The following is a 17,969-nucleotide window of genomic DNA, read 5'->3' on the forward strand; positions in this document are numbered from 1 at the left end:
GATCCCAGGGTCCTGGGATCGAGCCTCGCATCGGGCTCTCTGCAGAGCAGAGAGCCCGTTTACCCCTCTCTCTCTGCCTGCCTCTCTGCCTACTAGTGATCTCTGTCTGTCAAATAAATAAATAAAATCTTTAAAAAAAAAAAAAAAAGAGTGAGAGATAGATACAGATCCACAGATACACTCTCTTATGCTGTCACTCTCTGGCCCCTGTAGCTAAAGTGATGGATTTCTGATCAGTTTTTGTGCATCCCCATCTCATTCCTTAGAGGCTGATGTGCTTCTTTGTGACCTGAACTCCCTGGCAGGAAACACTCTATTGCTATTGTTACAGAGTAGCAATTGCTCTTTGATACTCCAACCAGGCATCTGCAACATTTATTTCTTACAAACATTTAATTAGTAAGTAGAATTCCCTTGACCAGGGTCAAAGGATGAGTTTAAAAGAAAGAGAAATGGGATACTAAAAAGAGGTACACACCTGGGCAAGCCTTTGCCAAGCTCTTGCTTCTTCTTGGTTACTTGCTGGATGACCTGTTCCCAGTTGACGTTTCTCCGAGATGCATTGAGAATCTGTCGAAGGGTTGGCTTGAGCCCAGATTCCTTCTCTGTCTCACCCTTTCGATGACCACTGATGTTGCGAATGCGGCGAGCACTATTGAGATTTGGCTCGGGAAGGTGTGCTCCAGTTTTGCTCTTCAAACTAATATGCCGGGTTAGATCTCTCTGGAGAGAGGCAGGAAAGCCAAGCTTACTGAGTTCAGGCAGAAGAGGGCCTGAGGACTGACCTAGATCATTTTTCTGGAGCTCTGCATCCAAGCTAGCGCTCTCAAAACCTTCTGTTTCGTAAGATACGTGAGATTTAATGGGGTCATCCACCTGTGCATCTTCTAGAGACGTCTTCAGGTCCAGCAGTAAGCCAGAGGATGGACTGGCTGCAGAGGCCATTTGCAACTCAGGTTCTTTCGGATGAGCTGTACATGAATTGGTGGAGAGTTTTTTGCATGTTTTCACGTTTGGGTCATCCCCCTCTTTCTCATCAGCGATGTGAGTGCTGCAGGATAACATTTCTGTAGTGGCAGAGCCCAAGGTTCCAATTTTTGATCCATGCTTTTCCGTGTCAGAGAGCTCCCCATCGCTTTCATCTTCGAGCGTGTGTACTTGAAACTCTATCTTCAAAGATCCTTTTTCAGACTCTTCAACATTCCTACTTGCTTTTGCAAAGTTCCTGGTCCTTTTAGAAGTGCCAAGAAGTGGGTTTTGCAATGACTCATGACACTGTAGCACCTCTTTGGCTTTTTGTAATGTATCACTGAAATTTTCGTCAGGTTCTCTCTGAGTGCCAAATGTACCTTTATTCCCTTTTAAGACATGAGGACATGAACTTCGCAGTTTGGTTATGTAAGACCCAGGACTGTCTTCCATAGTGGGTTTGTTCAAGGGATTGGAGTGTTCTCCAGGAAAAAAAGAATTTGTTTTGGTGTTTTTTGAGGGATTCTTTAAATCTGGCTTTTGAGGAACTGACTTGGTGACTGGAATTGGAAGGAGTGCGGATTTTAGCGACGGCATCTTACTTAAGTGAGGCTCTTGTTCGTGCTTTTCTGTAATGGGGAAATCCCTCACCGCCTCGTAAGAAGCAATGCAGTCAGAAGGGGCCTTCTGAGTAAGGGATCCACTCTGTGTTTCTTTTTGTGTTTTCAGCGCTGGGGAATTCTTTGTTTCGTCAGTCTGGGGCTCTGGTGTTCCTGTAGTTGTCAAGCTGAAGTCAAAGAAAGGCTTCTCTATCACTTCTGCCTTGTTACCAAGGACTTCCTTCATTCCTGATTGTAATTCCAGAGTCTTCTGGGAAGGGTAAGGAGTCCAGCGATGGAGCTTGTCCCTCCCTATACTGCCATTCTTCCCACCCATTTTGGAAGCTATGGGATCTGTTTGTTTAGAAGTTTTGCTTTCCAGCTGCTCAAAATTGAAGTTGAGTAAGCCTTCTGAAGGAAACTTATCACTTGTAAATCCTTCCGAAGGACCTCTATATGCGGCAGCCGTACCAACTTTGTCACTTTCTTGCCGCTGCCAACTGTATCTCTCCTGACTGTATTTGTTGGACTTAGATTTCTTGTTCCACAGCATAGCAAGGTCTTCCATCTGACAGTTAGGATTTCTGTTTCTGCCTGCTGGAAATTTGTCTCCCGGGCCACTATAATTCCAACTATTTGTACTACGTACACTGGATTTCCAGTTTCCGTTGCTGCTATTCATATGCCAACTGGAAAAGCCACCTGTTCCTTCAGAATGCCAACCGGAATTCCTTCCTGTACCATTATGACTCCAATCTACCGTTCCACTATTTGGATGCCAACCACCTCCAGAATTACTATGGTTGTGAAACCAAGCTGAGGAGGCTCCTGCAACACCCTTATGCCACCCAGAGCAGCCTCTTGGTCCACCATTATTCCTCAAAGAATGTGGAAAGTTGTTTTTCCTAGTATTATTAAAGCCATCTTTCTCCCACTTCCAGTCTCGCTGAGGAGGTCCACGATGGTGCCATGCGGGCTGACTGTAGCTCTCTCTGTCTTGGTAAGGGATTCGGTCTTCTCGTCTCCACTGGGGTCGCCTGTCGTCAGAGTTTATTTCTTGGTTGCTGTTGGAAGGTTCATCTTGTCTGGAAGAGAAACAGTTTTCCATTAGAGATATAAAGAAATGATCACGCTTCCTTTAGAGGCAGAGCACATCAAACTTCCCCACTACCTATCTCCTCAGTTACTTAGAATATATAATAGAGTCTATTTTTATTTCTAACAGTGGCTGCTTTCCTATCTTTAATACAGCTCAACTTTTTTTTCACCATTGGTTTAGACATTAAACGTTATCTTGTTTCTGCTATCACCTCAGAAATGTTAAAAATCTAACACATTTATACTATCCACCTTTTCCTGCTCCTATTTTTCTTAGCAGGTTCTGGGACTTTTGTCCCTGTCATCCAATTACTGTTTTTACATTATGCCCCTTTCTGAAAAGAAGCACAATTATATGTGTGGCTTTGGCTAGTTATCAGAGTTAATACAATTTAAGTTCAGCTGCTCTTAATACTGTGGATTTTTGCAGTTGTAGGTTCTTTCTCAAAAACCCAGTTTCTTGGGGCGCCTGGGTGGCTCAGTGGGTTGAAGCCTCTGCCTTTGGCTCAAGTCATGGTCCCAGGGTCCTGGGATCGAGCCCTGTGTCGGGCTCTCTGCTCAGCGGGGAGCCTGCTTCTCCTTCTCTCTCTGCCTGCCTCTCTGCCCACTTGTGATCTCTGTCAAATAAATAAATAAAATCTTAAAAAAAAAAAAAAACCCAGTTTCTTAACCTATTTTAAATGCTAAGATCTCACTTTGCATCATCACCTTCATTAATAAACACTTTACCAAGCACACATCCAATGACTGTTTGGAGCAGAAGAGAACTCTTATGTATAGTTCCCATTCCTGAAAGGCTTACAGCCTAGCTGAGAAAGTGAGATCACAAACAGAGGAGTAAAATAGCACACACCGAATAAGCAGCGCCCGCAATCAGTGCTATAAGGAGCTCAGTGAGCTGGAGGGCTTTATAAAGCTGCAGCTGTTTCAACTATTCGTGTTAGCCATGGAGTCCCCAGACACGTGGGTAATTCTAAGTCACCATCACAGGAATAGATGTAAAACCACTTTCCTCTACAGACTGCCCATGGTGCGCCTGGCATAGGGCTTAGCGTGCGGTGAGTGCTCGAAACACAGAGTAATAGCAGCTAAAACATACTGAGGACCGACCAACTGTCAGGCCTCTGAAGCACTTCATATAGAGAATCTCACTGAGTTTTCACGGCCCTGAAGCCATTCTTCTTATTCCTACCTTTTGGATGAGGAAACCGAGCACTGGAGAGGCTGAGTAGCTTACCCAGAGTAAGACAGCCAGGCAGCAGCACGGTGGAGAAGTGGACCTTGGCAGTCTGACTCTAGCATCTACATGCTTCTCCGCTGCAGCTCAGAGAGACTGGAAATCCCTAAACTAAGTTTTTGCTGTTGGGCTCACTCCTCTTAATCGGACTTAAACGCAATACTAACTTGAACTGGTTCTAAAAGCTTCTAATGTCTCTAAGATTTTGGAAATTTTGAATTTCTTCCTTTTTCACAAGATGGAACTAAATGTTAATTCACCTCAAAGTTCAAACATCGACTGACATTATGAATCACAACCATTTCTAGACAGGAGACCCTAAGTCCCCAGGTGACAAGTGTTATTACAGACATGTGCAGGATTTTTGTAGCACCATTGACCAAATCGTTTTTCTCTTTTGTTTCTAAGCAGTATACAACTTTTGACATCCAAGGAGACTGGATGGCTGACTTGGCTGCACTTATGGGATCCAGAAATGAGAGAATCGGGCAATAAATCTGTCACAAAGTAGAATTCCTAGATGGCCCTGAATTAGCTAGATCAAGGGAACAACAGCATGCAGCCAAATCCATAGCCCAGAAAAAGCAACCTACATCAAAAAACCTCAGGAAGGAAAAAAGAAAAAAAAAAAAAACTTCCTACAGAAATAAGTAGATGACTATATACAAATCACCAAAGAAGGCTATCAGAATATTCAAAGAATATTTACTATGATATAAATGTCTAATTTACTGAGAAGCTCTTTTACCTTCTGACTTAATTTTAGTCATCTATATAGATAAGCTGTATCTGACTTAATTTTAGTCATCTATACAGATAAGCTAATAATGGCACAAGTGTGTAAGGAAAAAATAAATGTTAGTCTCTTTGAGACTTACAACAGCCTTAAAACGAGTAAACTATAGCAATACTGAAAATAGTATCAATGTCATTTGAAGGACTAAAGCAACTAAAGGGGTTTAAGAACCATGCTGTTATGACATTTTGAGACTAAGAAAGTCTCCTTATTCAAAACACTTATTCAAAACACCTGCAGCATGTACAGTGAAAAACTACTTTTTATGCTAAACCTCTAACCAAAAATGAAGTATATACCAAATAAAACTAGTATTCAAAAAGAATCTTTAAAATTAAAAAAACGAAATTTGATTTTAGAATTTGTAATGTTTATTATAGTCTAAGACTTTAAAAAGTTATCCAACCACTTAACCAGCTCTTTCCTTCACTGAAAAGAAAAAGAAATCTGAAAATTTCTGCTTCGTTAATTAAACTCTTTAGATCACAACTCAGTAATGCAAAAATACAAAAGCCTAATACCTGAATTATAGATGTAGGTATCAAATTACACAGTACAAGCTGGAAAACTTATATTGATTTTGGCACTGTAAAATACTTAAAATACAAATTTATTCAATAAATATTTACTGAAGCACTAAATTATAAAGGATAAATCAAATTTGGTAGAAGCACCATGTTAATTCATATTAGGCAAAACATTTTTACCTAATGAATGTAATAAGAAATACTACACTAATACATTTCCACTAGAAATTTTGGATACTAAATAAAATAGCTCACTGGTGTCCAAAAAAAATTGGAACCAACAAAAACAGTTATATACATAGTTATCAACACAATAAAAATTTCAGATATTTTGCACCTGTAGCTAATTTTTATAGAGAGGCAATACTGAGTTTGTTTGTTTTTTTTCCCGAGTTCGTTTTTTTAAAAACAGACAGTACAGTAGTTCAAGGAAGGATTCCACTGACCTTTTATGCATAAGACAGCAACCTCAAGCTACCCTTTGCAATGAAGGTAAGTCTCAAAGCTACAGGCTGAAAAGTATAGAGATGGAAAATGTATTCTCTATTATATCCTATTTCTGACAGCCTTTTTAAAAATCAAAATCATTACTTACCGACTTTGTTCTTTCCTTTGTTTTATTAACTGAACGAGTTCCTTGTCAAAATAATCTTCTTCCTCTTCTTCTCCCTTTCCATCATCTTCTCTTTCCTGGGCATCCACATTATCTTTGTGCAACTGGCTAGAAATGTGCTTTGCATATGCAGAAAGACCCACTTCTGTGACCCCACACACTCGGCACTCATGACTACTGTCCCTAGGGAAAGAGGGAGATGAAGGACATTCAATTCTCCCCACTGGCATGGCACACTCAACAGATCTCTTACGGTTTCCTCTGAAAAACACCGCACACTTTGGCACAGTGAAAGATTAGTGCTAATCAATTTCAATGCTCCTTTCATCACTTTTAGTAAGTTTGTTCGTAAGTTATTTTTGAAATGATTGTTAAGATTCTTTTCCAGCAATCAAGAGGCAACACACTTCAGAATACTGTAGTTTAGGAGGAGAAATCTTCTTGAATTGCTGTACTTAAAATCTTGCCAGAGGAAACATGGTGAAAGGGGAGGCAGGGCAGGGGGCTCAGAGCAAACAGAAGTTGCTCTAGAGCACACCCATGATGCCAGCTGCACTCAGGAGCCTGGTGACAGCACTAACATTTTATCCCAGGCTCAAGAGCTTTCTCCCAGTGACAGTTAAGGGGTGGAGAGAAGGGTAGGCAGCCTAGCCAATCCCAACGTGCAGCTAAATCGGAACAACGGGAGCTCTGCCTGGAATGTGAAGATTCCGGACCCCAGGGCAAATGACAAGAGTCAGCTCAGCAGACTTTTTTGGTCTGTATGATACATGTGACCTACATTCTGCTTCAGAAGGGCTTATTTAAAAGGGAATGGAAAGCATTTCAATTGTAGGAAGTTAACAGCTGTGCTAGGCAAATGGTTTTTCTCAAGTTTCAGAAAATGCAAAAGTTCAGAGAGAAGCAAAACCGGGTTCTAAGTTCAGAAAGAAACTGAGCAGATTTTTTTTTTCCCTTTTACTTTACACAGTCAATAGTAAATCTCATACTTGCCCAGTTTAAGAAGCCAAAATCAACACCCAGAGCTGTAGTAGATGAATGACTTAACAGCTTTTTTAGCTTCCCGAAATCCCTTGATTGGTTCAGCTGTCTGTGCAGCCATGGGAAACATGTGAACACTGTGGCCATGAGTGTGATGAACAGACAGTAACAGCCATTCAATAATGGCTCAGTGGGCTTAACTCTGTATCACTTCTCTTGGGTTTACACTAGTGATATTTTTGCATTTCCTATGCCAATATCTATTTTTCATTCACTCACTCATTTATTTATTTTACCAACAGAAGCTAACTACAATGTATATCCCATGGATACTTGAGAGACACCCAGGAAAAACGAGTAACTCTTCTAGGTAACCTAAGCCACCAACTTAAATACCATTTTCAGCTAAAAGCAAATTAAAAAAAAAAAAGAAAAGCATGAAGGAGGAACAGTTATTGGAGGTAACCAGGAAATGCAAGAAAAACAATGGTAAGGGTAGTTACGTAGAAGATTTAAGTTGATGCTTTCTCTACTGCTAAGGTTCTCTCCCCATTACGCTAATCTTAAAAAAAAAAAAAAATCAACACAAAAAGACATGCTGTCTTTGATAAGACAGATACACATACACAAACACACATGCACTACACTGTTCCTTCTTCCCCTCACATATATCTAAAAAGACACAGTGGAATTCACATCAATTAACCAGAAGAGAACCTCAAAACTGAGCACTTCATTTACCAAAAGATGGTTTCTATTATTGATGACCTGATCATTCATTAAAAAAAAACAAAAACAAAAAAACTTGCTGAATACCTACTAAATTCTGGGCATCACGCTAACTATATGGTTACAGTTGTCTAGCATGACAAAGTAGAAATAATAGCCAGTAAATTAAAACAAAACGTGGACGCCTGGATGGCTCAGTTAACGGGTTAAGCGTCTGCCTTCCACTCAGGTCATGATGCCAGAGTCCTGGAATTGAGTCCCGCGAGCCTGCTTCTCCCCCTGCCTCTGCCTTCCTCTCTGTCTGTTTCTCATGAAAAAACAAATAAAATCTTTCCAAAAAAAAATTAAAAGATTTTCACCTTGTAAGAATCATGGAAAATACCTCAGAAAAATGGAGAAAATTCCTAAGTTGTTAACTTTTTTGAAATTTGTAACCTCAAATGCTCTGGATACAATACAGTCTCTGATATTAAGATTCATTTAACGAATTCTGATCAGGGAATCCTCAAACACCTCATTATCTTATTAACCTGTATATCAATATTCTAGTTCATTCTAATCCTCCAAAAAGCTTAAATCTATTATTTCACTGATCATTTTCCACTAAAGAATAATCCTCAAATTCCTCCAGTTTGCCAAGGATACCCCTACTCTTCCCTCAGAATTATGGTAGTTCATATGAAGTGTTTACTTGTAACAGAAATCTTTTCTCAAGGTAACACAAAAAGAAGTTAAAAATCAGTATAAATCTGCCCAGCATTGGAAGAGTCTGAAAACTGCAACTAACTCAGAACAGATGGTTTACACTATCATAAAAAATCAAATCATACTTGTGGTGAGCACAGCCTAACGTGCAGGGTGTTGTATCATTATGTCTTGCACCTAAAACTAATGTAACAGTGTGTCAACTACACTTCACTTAAAAAATTATTTTTAGGGGCACCTGGGTGGCTCACGGGGACAAGCCTCTGTTTTCAGCTCAGGTCATGATCTCAGGGTCCTGGGATCGAGCCCCACATCAGGCTCTCTGCTCAGCAGGGAGCCTGCTTCCTCCTCTCTCTGCCTGCCTCTCCGCCTACTTGTGATCTGTCTCTGTCAAAGAAATAAATAAGATCTTTTAAAAAAATTATTTTTAATGTAAAACATAAAGTTAAAAAGAAAATTCAAATCAACTGTATTTTCTGGTTAGAAAATCTTTTTGGCTTTAAGGTCTAAAACTATGGAAAATGTTTTAGTCCACTTTTCTACATAAAAACTTAGAGAACTCTAAACCATATATTGCAGTCCCAAGGACATCTTTCCTAAAGGCATTCTTAAATAAAATTCCTGCTTATACCCTTCTAAAATGCAAAAAATTTTTCTTATGTTCAAACCACCAAAATCCCTCTCCCTTTACAGATATAACTAGAAGACCACACTGTTTAAAATATTAAGGAATGCGGTGTAGACAATATTTAACTCTGTTAAAAATAAACATCCATAATCATAAACCCACACACTCTGCAATCCCCAAAGCACAGGCATATGTTGGATATGTAACAAATACCCAAACACAGATTTTTAAAACATATGTGCTTTCCTTGTAAGAAAGGATATTAACCAGAGCTCTAAAGGTATATATATATATATATATATATATATATATATTTTTTTTTTTTTTTAAGATTTTATTTATTTGACAGAGAGAGATCACCAGTAGGCAGAGAGGCAGGCAGAGAGAGAGAGAGTTGGAAGCAGGCTCCTCGCCAAGCAGAGAGCCCGACTGGGGGCTCGATCCCAGGACCCTGAGATCATGACCCGAGCTGAAGGCAGAGGCTTAACCCTCTGAGCCACCCAGGCACCCTCTAAAGTTATATTTAATAGAAAAACACCTAAAGAGATCTGGCGCACAAGAGTAAAGGCAGTAAGTGTAACATAAATGAATTCTAGTTTAAAAAGAGAGAGAATCTTTACAAGAAATGTCAAAATGAGAAAAGAGAGAACTCACATTTATACAGGGAAAGAATGGATTAGGACAACCACATCTCTTATAACCGAAATGTGTCCGTGTCTGGAGGAAAGTGTATTACCTGTTCTACATGCAACAGGCATTCATGCTTCTATGTATGATGTTAGGGAAACCACATATTTAAAAAGTAAATGGCAAATTAAATAATATTTTAATGATGCTACTTTCTAATTCTCTATCAATAACCAGTTAAAATATTTACTGCTTTGTATTACTATATAAAGTAATTACTGGGGAACATGTACTGCTTTACTTCTTGACTAATAAAGGCAAAAACTGTCCTCAGGACATTTAAAGGAGGGCCCAAATTAACTTCATCCTGTTACCACACAATTTCCTCTCATGTGTGGAAGGCAAAGCCTTAAGATATTCTACTCATAAGCTTTTCTTTATTAAGCTTGCTCTAACTATACCACAACAGCTGGTCGATAAAGAAAGGTTTGTGTCCTTTTAATAGCATTTATCTGTAAAAACAGGCCACACATCTGAATAAGTACACAGGAAAAAAGAGAGAAATGTTCCAGATGTCCAAAATTATGAACCAAATAAGAAAATTTCTTACTGAAATAAAAATAAATTTAATTAAAATAAAAAGGAAGTTTTTTCTCAAATTTGTATTCTAAACCTTAAAAATATGCTCTTTAAATTCCTTAACCAGATCACAGCTGAAAATTAGAGTGATACAAATATAAAGAGAAACAGAAAACTTTAACATCAAAAAGCAGTAATTAAACATGAATTCCACAGAAAATAATCACAAACTGATGAGAGGAAGGAAAAATGATGACCAGTAATTATTTGTCCCTATAGCACAAACTAGTGATCACCGTCTGTCACTACAGTAAGTGCTCCAAGTAAGTAAATGATTTTTGAGATCTTGTTTTTTATAGTTTTGTCAGTTGTTTTTCCTTGCTACTTGCTTTGCCCTCATGCTTATAATTTATTATAGGCCAGGAAACCATAGAAAACCTGTTCGTACCGTATCTAAACTACAAGTAAGCCAAGTGCAAAGTACTCCCCTCTAAATAAAATGAGTTTGGATGCTAAGGTTGACATTTTTATTGTCAGCTCGGAGGCTTCTAAATGCTTTCTCCTTGATCATTTAACTGTGCTCCAAAAAACTGAAAATGATACACACAATCTCCAGGGTACAGTTAACCTGAGGGGTAGAGAGAGGAAAAAAGTTATGGCATGTAGCTCAGTTATGTTAATAAGACAAGACTAAATGTGTCTATATAGAAACAGAAATCTATGTATACACATACAGAAAGAGTTTGGACCAAACTGTTGACGTTCCTGTAAGAATGGAACAGGACTGGGGGTTGGGGCATATAGGACTGAGAGGACTTCTATCTTTTTTACTTTATACAATTAATTCTGTCTTCATTATGAACATGAATCTTAAGTAATCAGAACATCTTTTTAACATTTTTAAATAGCTGACTAGTGGATGTATGGAGAAAATAAGGCATTAATCTTGGAATAAAAGTGGCCTGTCTCCTAACAACTAGATTTACTGACCTCATATATTTCATTTGATTTATAATACAGTCAGGTGGCAGGTAAAGAGCCCAGAAAAAGGTGAATTCCAACAGGAAATCTGCTGGAAATGGCCTAAGTAATTAAGATAATACCCATTTAGAGAATTAAAGGTTGACTATTTCATAGGTTTCCAATGATAATGAGTTAAAGATCATATGTATTCAAGGTATTATGACAAGGATTCTCCAAACTAAATCTGAATGAAAGCCTCTTTTATGCTGCTGCTAAGACCTAACCTTCACATAGTAAGGTCCTGAGACCACAGAAAAATTCCACAAATATGCTAAATACTCGCTGAAAGTTTACTAACATATTAATTTGCCCACACAATCTAAAACTGTATTACTTTAAATACAAATAACTTCAAATTACTTAGTCTGGCATCATGATTAAAGCTTATATCTATTATTCATGCAATAAAGTAAAATTAATATTTCTCAGTTTCCCAATGTTTCTTTGTTCCATACTGTCTCCAAATTCAAATCAAAAACATCAAAAAAGAACCATAGATTGGAAAAAAAAAAAAGACAAGGAATATACACATATGTTACATTTAATTTTTTAAAGGTGCTTACTTATTAGACTTTCTTTCTTTAAACATCTCAAGTTTTGCATCACAAAATAGCATTCTTAGACATTCAAAGTTTGTAACCAGATTTTATTTACACTAATGAGATCCAGTGCTATTCAGCAGACTCGGGACTATTCCACAACACTACAGTTTTCTGGCATGTAATAATTTGTAACACTGCTGAGGCAGTAACATAGAAATGTCTTAGTTTCAAGGCTGGGGTAGAGGAATGAGAAAAGGTAATAACTAGAGACCTAGCTCATCCCCAACCACCTAGCTCATCAGTAACTAGAGAACTAGCTCATCCCCAACCACCTTGTTGCAACCTACTACTTAGAGCTGCTGTGAATTCTACACACTTGAGACACACCAAGATTTATCCTTTTGGAATACCAAACAACTACTGTCGTTGTTAATAATTCTAGAAGATAGTTCTGTCATATGACCATGTTCATTCATGAAGGATTACTACAAAATAAGCTAGCAGGCACCCTCAGCACTCAGATCCCCCGACAGTCACAAGTGGATGGAAGAGAGCCGTTCCCATACCTGCCCTTCAGGTTCTCAAGTTCCCTGTGATGCAACATGCTCCGCATGTGTTCGTCCATCTCCTTCAAAATTAAAGAAAGCAGATTAAACTAAGGGGCATTGCTTTGGGAAAAGAAATTCCTCTCTATTCAATCAATAATCGGGGTTCAAGTTCTTTGTCTCAGAAGTGTTTGTCCTGGTTACCCTTCTCAATTCAATATTGAAATCAGTTCCTCGTAATTCTTTAGCTATGTTTTTGATATTGTTTCATTCTTAAATAAAGGAATTATTAAGAAAAACCTATTTAAATGGCTTTCCAAAAAGATCAGAAAGTATATTGTCTTTAGGAGGCCAAAGATTTAAAAAAATACCTATGTGGGTTTATTAAATTCTATCCCAAGTTAAAGAATTTACTAAAGTTATTTAAAAAAAAGAACTCTGAAATCACTTAACTTCTCAACTATTCGGTTACTTTTCTCCATACTCTCCCACTCCACTGAGAGTTTCTCAAAAATAAGCTGCAACTCTTAATCAAGTCTTGGCCAGGGCTTGGCATACAGTTGTCAACATTCGCTGAATGAACACATGGATATATTAATTCCAGGTAGAACAATAACAGAACTTCCCTGTGGTTGATCAGCAGTTTTCTAAAACTGCTCTGAACACAGCTCAATCATGCCCTCATCTTCACTGCCCACTCTCCCGCAACTGATTTGTTTGGTTCTAATGAACTGTTTGAAAATCTGCTAGGGTCTCCTGTACCTCCATCCCATCCTTAGTGAGAGGAAAACGGAATCTGTGGGAAGAGTTTCCACTTAAAAATGTGCACATACATGCACACACACCTCAAAAAACTAAAAAAGCTGTAAATGTCTATCCCTTTGTCACGGGGACATATATATAGGCAGCACGCCATAATTAGAGAATGGCTGTTCACATATATAATAAAGGGTTACTGTAATTGTTGAGTATTACTATTAACTGTGCCCTGTGATAAGTGCCTCAAACATTTCCTCAAATGAACTAAAAAACACTGCTGAGGGAATATTACTAATTCCATAAGGATACAAGGATACACAGAAGCTAACTCACTTGTATTTATCATTGCTTGTTAAATACCAAGTACAGAGCTAGGCATTGAAGGGATAAGTGTGAAAATATTCAGTCTTGCCCTTTCAGAGTCATAGATAATCAACTGGTCAAACTAGGACTCAGACCCTGAAATATATGACACCAAAGCCAAGGTTTTAAATACCATGTCACACTGTAACCATTTAATGCACTGAGATTTCTCATTATATACAATTCATTTGTCAAAAAGAATACAACAGCCCAGTAACCTATTCTTACTTTAAATTATCTACTACAGTGTGACAAACAGCTTTGTGATTCCAAACACTTCCTTTAAATGACAATTTTACTGAAGAAAACTATCATTTCCTTCTATCTGTATAAATGCTTCACTTGGAGGGGACACCTTTACTTGTGATCCCTCCCCACCTACAACTGACTAGCCAGTAACCAGAATGAACACATACAGAGCTGAAAGCTGAATCAAATTAGTGACATAATCAAGAATGAAAAAAATCCGTGAACAATATACAACACCTACTCAAATCATTATGAATCCTTTTGTTTGATCTTTAGAATCTAATCTTAGATTTAGATATGCCAAATCCCCTCTTATTGAGTTAAATTTAAGCTGGTTCTGTTTCTTACAATGAAACCTTTCCGGATGAAGACAGCATTCACTGTTATTCTATGATATAAAATAAGTTATTCTATGATATAAAAACCAATTCTGTATCCTACTTCAGTTATAAAAATGGTACTATTCAAAATTTGTTTTAGGGTGATTTCTGATTTAGACACTTCACAAATCTTTTCCTAAATTTACGTGCAAAATTCTCTCCCACCCGGCTCTAAGGAATAAATGCAAAAAAGCTCAAGAATAAAGGACCTGAGCTTTCAAAATAAGCTAGGAAAGATCCATAGGTAAAGAATTAAAGTAATATCCCCAAATGCTCAGTTACCAAGCTTCTATTTAGTTCTTGTAATATTAATGAGTAATCCCCTTTTTTAAAGAAAGAGGAGGAAGGAAATTTTTTTTTTTTAAGATTTGGCAGTTGAACAAATTCATAAAACATTGAATAATACAACAGAATTTTTTTTTTAGTATTTTTAACTCCAGGGCTTCTCAGTCTTCCATAAATTAATGAGCACCCAGCGGGGAGCCTGCTTCTGCCTCTGCCTCTGCCCCTCCCCCTGTTGGTGCTCTCCCTCTCTCTCAAATAAATAAATAAATAAACTTTTTTTTTTTAAGGTTTTATTTATTTATTTGACAGACAGAGATCACAAGCAGGCAGAGAGGCAGGCAGAGGGAGAGGGAGAAGCAGGCTCCCTCTGAGCAGAGAGCCCAATGCAGGGCTTGATCCAAGGACCCTGAGATCATGACCTGAGCCGAAGGCAGAGGCTTAACCCACTGAGCCACCCAGGCATCCCTCAAATAAATAAATAAATAAATAATCTTTTAAAAAATAAAATTGAAGTAAAAAAATAAATTAGTGAGCATCAGAATACTCAGGAATGTAGTACACAGCTTTTCCCCACACCTAGAGCACTTTAGATTCTTTTTCTTCTCCACAGTATATTTGGAGAAATCAGGGTTACACTAGTTTGGGAGACTAGCAGAAAGCACTGCTTTAACATTAGTTGTTGATAATCTAAAACTCAGTATCAGAGTTATCTCTTTTAATTAACCCATTCTGCTAATTCCCCAGACCACATCAACCTTAACACTTAAATCAAGTTGGAGAATTCCAACTCTTGATTTTTCATTATGATCCATGGAAAAATATGAAGAAATGAAAACATGTTTTAAACCAGAGTAGAGAGGCACCTGGGTGGCTCAGTCAGTTAAGCGTCTGCCTTCAGCTCAGGTCATGATCCCAGGACACTGGGATCAAGCCCTTCCTCTGGCTCCCTGCTCAGTGGAGAGCCTGCTTGCTTCTCCCTCTCCCCACTCCCTGTGCCTGTGTTCCCTCCCTCACTCACACTCTTTCCCCCCAAATAAATAAAATCTTTAAAAAAAAAAAAAAGAAGAAGTAAGGATCCTAGGTGATTCTTATTAAATAAATAAAGAAACACACAAACCAGAGTAGAAGAAATGCAGAAAGACTTAAAATGGCAAAATTATGAGATATCACTAGACAAGGCTGCTACTCCACGAAAATCTGACACCACACCTCTGAATGTCAGCCTATCCTTCTCACACCTTCTTAATTTCCCATTTCCCCCCAATCTGAAAGGAGCCATAAGGAATTTTTACTTATTATAAATCTGCATAAACCCTGGTCAAAATTTTTAAAACCAGAAGAGTTTGGGGCGCCTGGGTGGCTCAGTAGGTTAAGCCTCTGCCTTCAGCTCAGGTCATGATCTCAGGGTCCTGGGATCAAGCCCCACATCAAGCTCTCTGCTCAGCAGGAAGCCTGCTGTCCCCTCTCTGCCTGCCTCTCTGCCTACTTGTGATCCTTCTCTCTCTGTCCAATAAATAAATAAAAATTTAAAAAAAAATATGTGAACAAATCTATAAAAAAAAAAAACCCTAAAAGAGTTCTTTTACTTTTGTAAAAGGCAGCCCCTATATTATTAAACATGGTTTTAGAATCTCAACTGATTGTTCCATCACTAACAGAAATCCTAAATTGGGGGAAAAAAATTCTCCCCAGCCTACTGGATGGATCATAATTGAACCCCTCAGTCTGGCATTCAACACATTTTATGACTGTCTGCATTTAAATTACAAATTCTATTGCAGTCCCACTATCCCCAGTACAAAACTATCTTAATCAGATAAGCCTTCACATGAACTCCTAGAACTCTTAGACTCCATTCTACCCCTGCATCTCTGTACATAATGTTATCCCACCTACAATATCTCTCTTCTCTTTCTCTGAAACCATCTTACTTCCAAACATTTATCCAGGTTCACTCAACCCCCGCCTGCCCCCCCCAACCTAGCTCATGATAATTTTCCCAGTTCTCCGAATTTTCAGTGACAATCCACAGCATCTTAAAATTGTAGAAAACAATTTCTCAGTAGTTAAGATAGCAGCACTACTTTGAAAGCAAAGGACAAAGGCAAGAAAAAGAAGTGCGTTTTCCCTAACACGCAGGTAAATTCTTTAAGCGCTTAAAAATGTGGTTTTTCTTTGAGCAACATCCCCACCTTGTGGACATCCAGTGTACTGTTAAAACCACTTCTGCTCTGGGGCACTTTTCACAGGCAAAGGCAGAAAACAGAATGCAGGTATAGACAAAAAAAATGCTAATATCTTTAGCTCATCAGAAAGTAGTATAATGCCAAATAAACCGAATTTTAAGGTCTTTTCTCTATAACTGGTATAACTAAAGTAGTTACCATTATCGACTTTTGAGTACCCTCAAATTTTGGGTAGAGATTTAATAATATAGTTACTGGCTTTATGAGGCACTAAAGAGAAAGAAATTGGCAGAATGAGACTCTGGTATAGGAAATAAGCATAAATAAGACACTGTTAACCCATCTACACTGTTTACCCATCTACAAATTCCATATGTCTCTGAAAAAAAAAAAAAAAGGATCCATCATACAGCCACAGATTCTCCCTCTTCTATGTATTACCTTTTTTGAGCTGTACACAATGTGGCACAATATGCATTTTCGTTCTCGTACCATAGTGACCAGATCTGAAGCACTCAACGTCACACCTGCAACGAGGAAGTAACATTTAGTAACCTTTCTCCCCCGGGATGACTTCACAGATTCCCCTTAACAGAGCTAAAAATCCCAGTCTTGCAACTCCCACACCTCCACCCTGTTCCTCCCAGTCTTCCCATCTTGGTGAATGAAAATTCAAGTCTTCTGGGTACCTAGAGCAAAAACTTTGGAAGTCAACCTTGATCCCTCTTTCTCACCCCATATCCACCCTCAATCATCAAATCTCGTCAGTCCCTGGTTGAAATACATCCCAAATCCAACCCCTCCTCACTATTGAGCTCACCTGTCCGCTCACAAGCCACCAGCCTACTGTCTTGCCTCCCTCGTTCCACTCTTGTCCTCTTAGTCTATTCTCAAAACAGTAGCCAAGGATTCTCACAACAGGATTCTATTAAAATTTAAGTCGGGTCATTGTGCAAAATCTTCCAAAAGAGTCCCATCTCACTCATACAACAACCAGTCCTTCCCTTGCCATGGGCCTCAAAATCTATTTCCTCTCTCACTCTCTGACTCCACGCCCCACCTCACTGCCTCTATCACTTCATTCCTGTCACACTGCCCTCCTTGCTAGTCCTTGATCACAGCACGGATTCCTCCACCTTAGGGTTTCTACATTTCCAATTCTCTCCACCTGTAACATGCTTCCCTAAGATGTCTTTATGGTCCTCACAGCTTATTCCCTCGTTTCCATCAGTATCAGAAATGTGGCTTCACCAAGGAGGCCTTTCCTGACCTACACAATACTGTTTTTGCTCCCCATTCCTTCTATCCTCCTATTAACTGCTTAATTATTTTATTTATTTATAAATAAATAAAATAATTTTTTTTTTTTTTTTTGCTGCACAAAAGCTTTATTGTTTCCATTTGGTCTGTGGCTTGGGAGAGAGCTCCAGGGTTGTTAAAAAAGAGCTGCCTGGTGGCTGCAGGAGGAGGCTCGGGCAGAAGACCTGACACCAGGGAGATACCAAGGGGTCCCTCAGAGGCTACTGGGCTCGAGAGGCTCTTAGGCATG

At 38.7% G+C, this 17,969-nt stretch overlaps 1 protein-coding gene across 3 annotated transcripts in view; it reads right to left on the reverse strand.

Moving 5' to 3' along the window:
• The window catches only part of LOC111158865 (zinc finger protein 106), a 66,898-nt gene that overhangs the window by 27,093 nt on the left and 21,836 nt on the right, over nt 1-17,969 (reverse strand). For all 3 annotated transcript variants that reach the window (XM_022521168.1, XM_022521178.1, XM_022521172.1), the window contains exons 2-5: nt 16,862-16,947; nt 12,220-12,281; nt 5,822-6,022; nt 479-2,653 (exon numbers count right to left, since the gene is read on the reverse strand). In XM_022521168.1, the coding sequence (XP_022376876.1) occupies nt 479-2,653; nt 5,822-6,022; nt 12,220-12,281; nt 16,862-16,915 (2,492 nt within the window). In that variant the 5' untranslated portion in view covers nt 16,916-16,947. The remainder of the gene's footprint in view (nt 1-478; nt 2,654-5,821; nt 6,023-12,219; nt 12,282-16,861; nt 16,948-17,969) is intronic.

Source organism: Enhydra lutris, unplaced genomic scaffold, assembly GCF_002288905.1.
Source record: "Enhydra lutris kenyoni isolate GAN:26980312 unplaced genomic scaffold, ASM228890v2 scaffoldscaffold4, whole genome shotgun sequence".
Classification (NCBI taxonomy): Eukaryota; Metazoa; Chordata; class Mammalia; order Carnivora; family Mustelidae; genus Enhydra; species Enhydra lutris.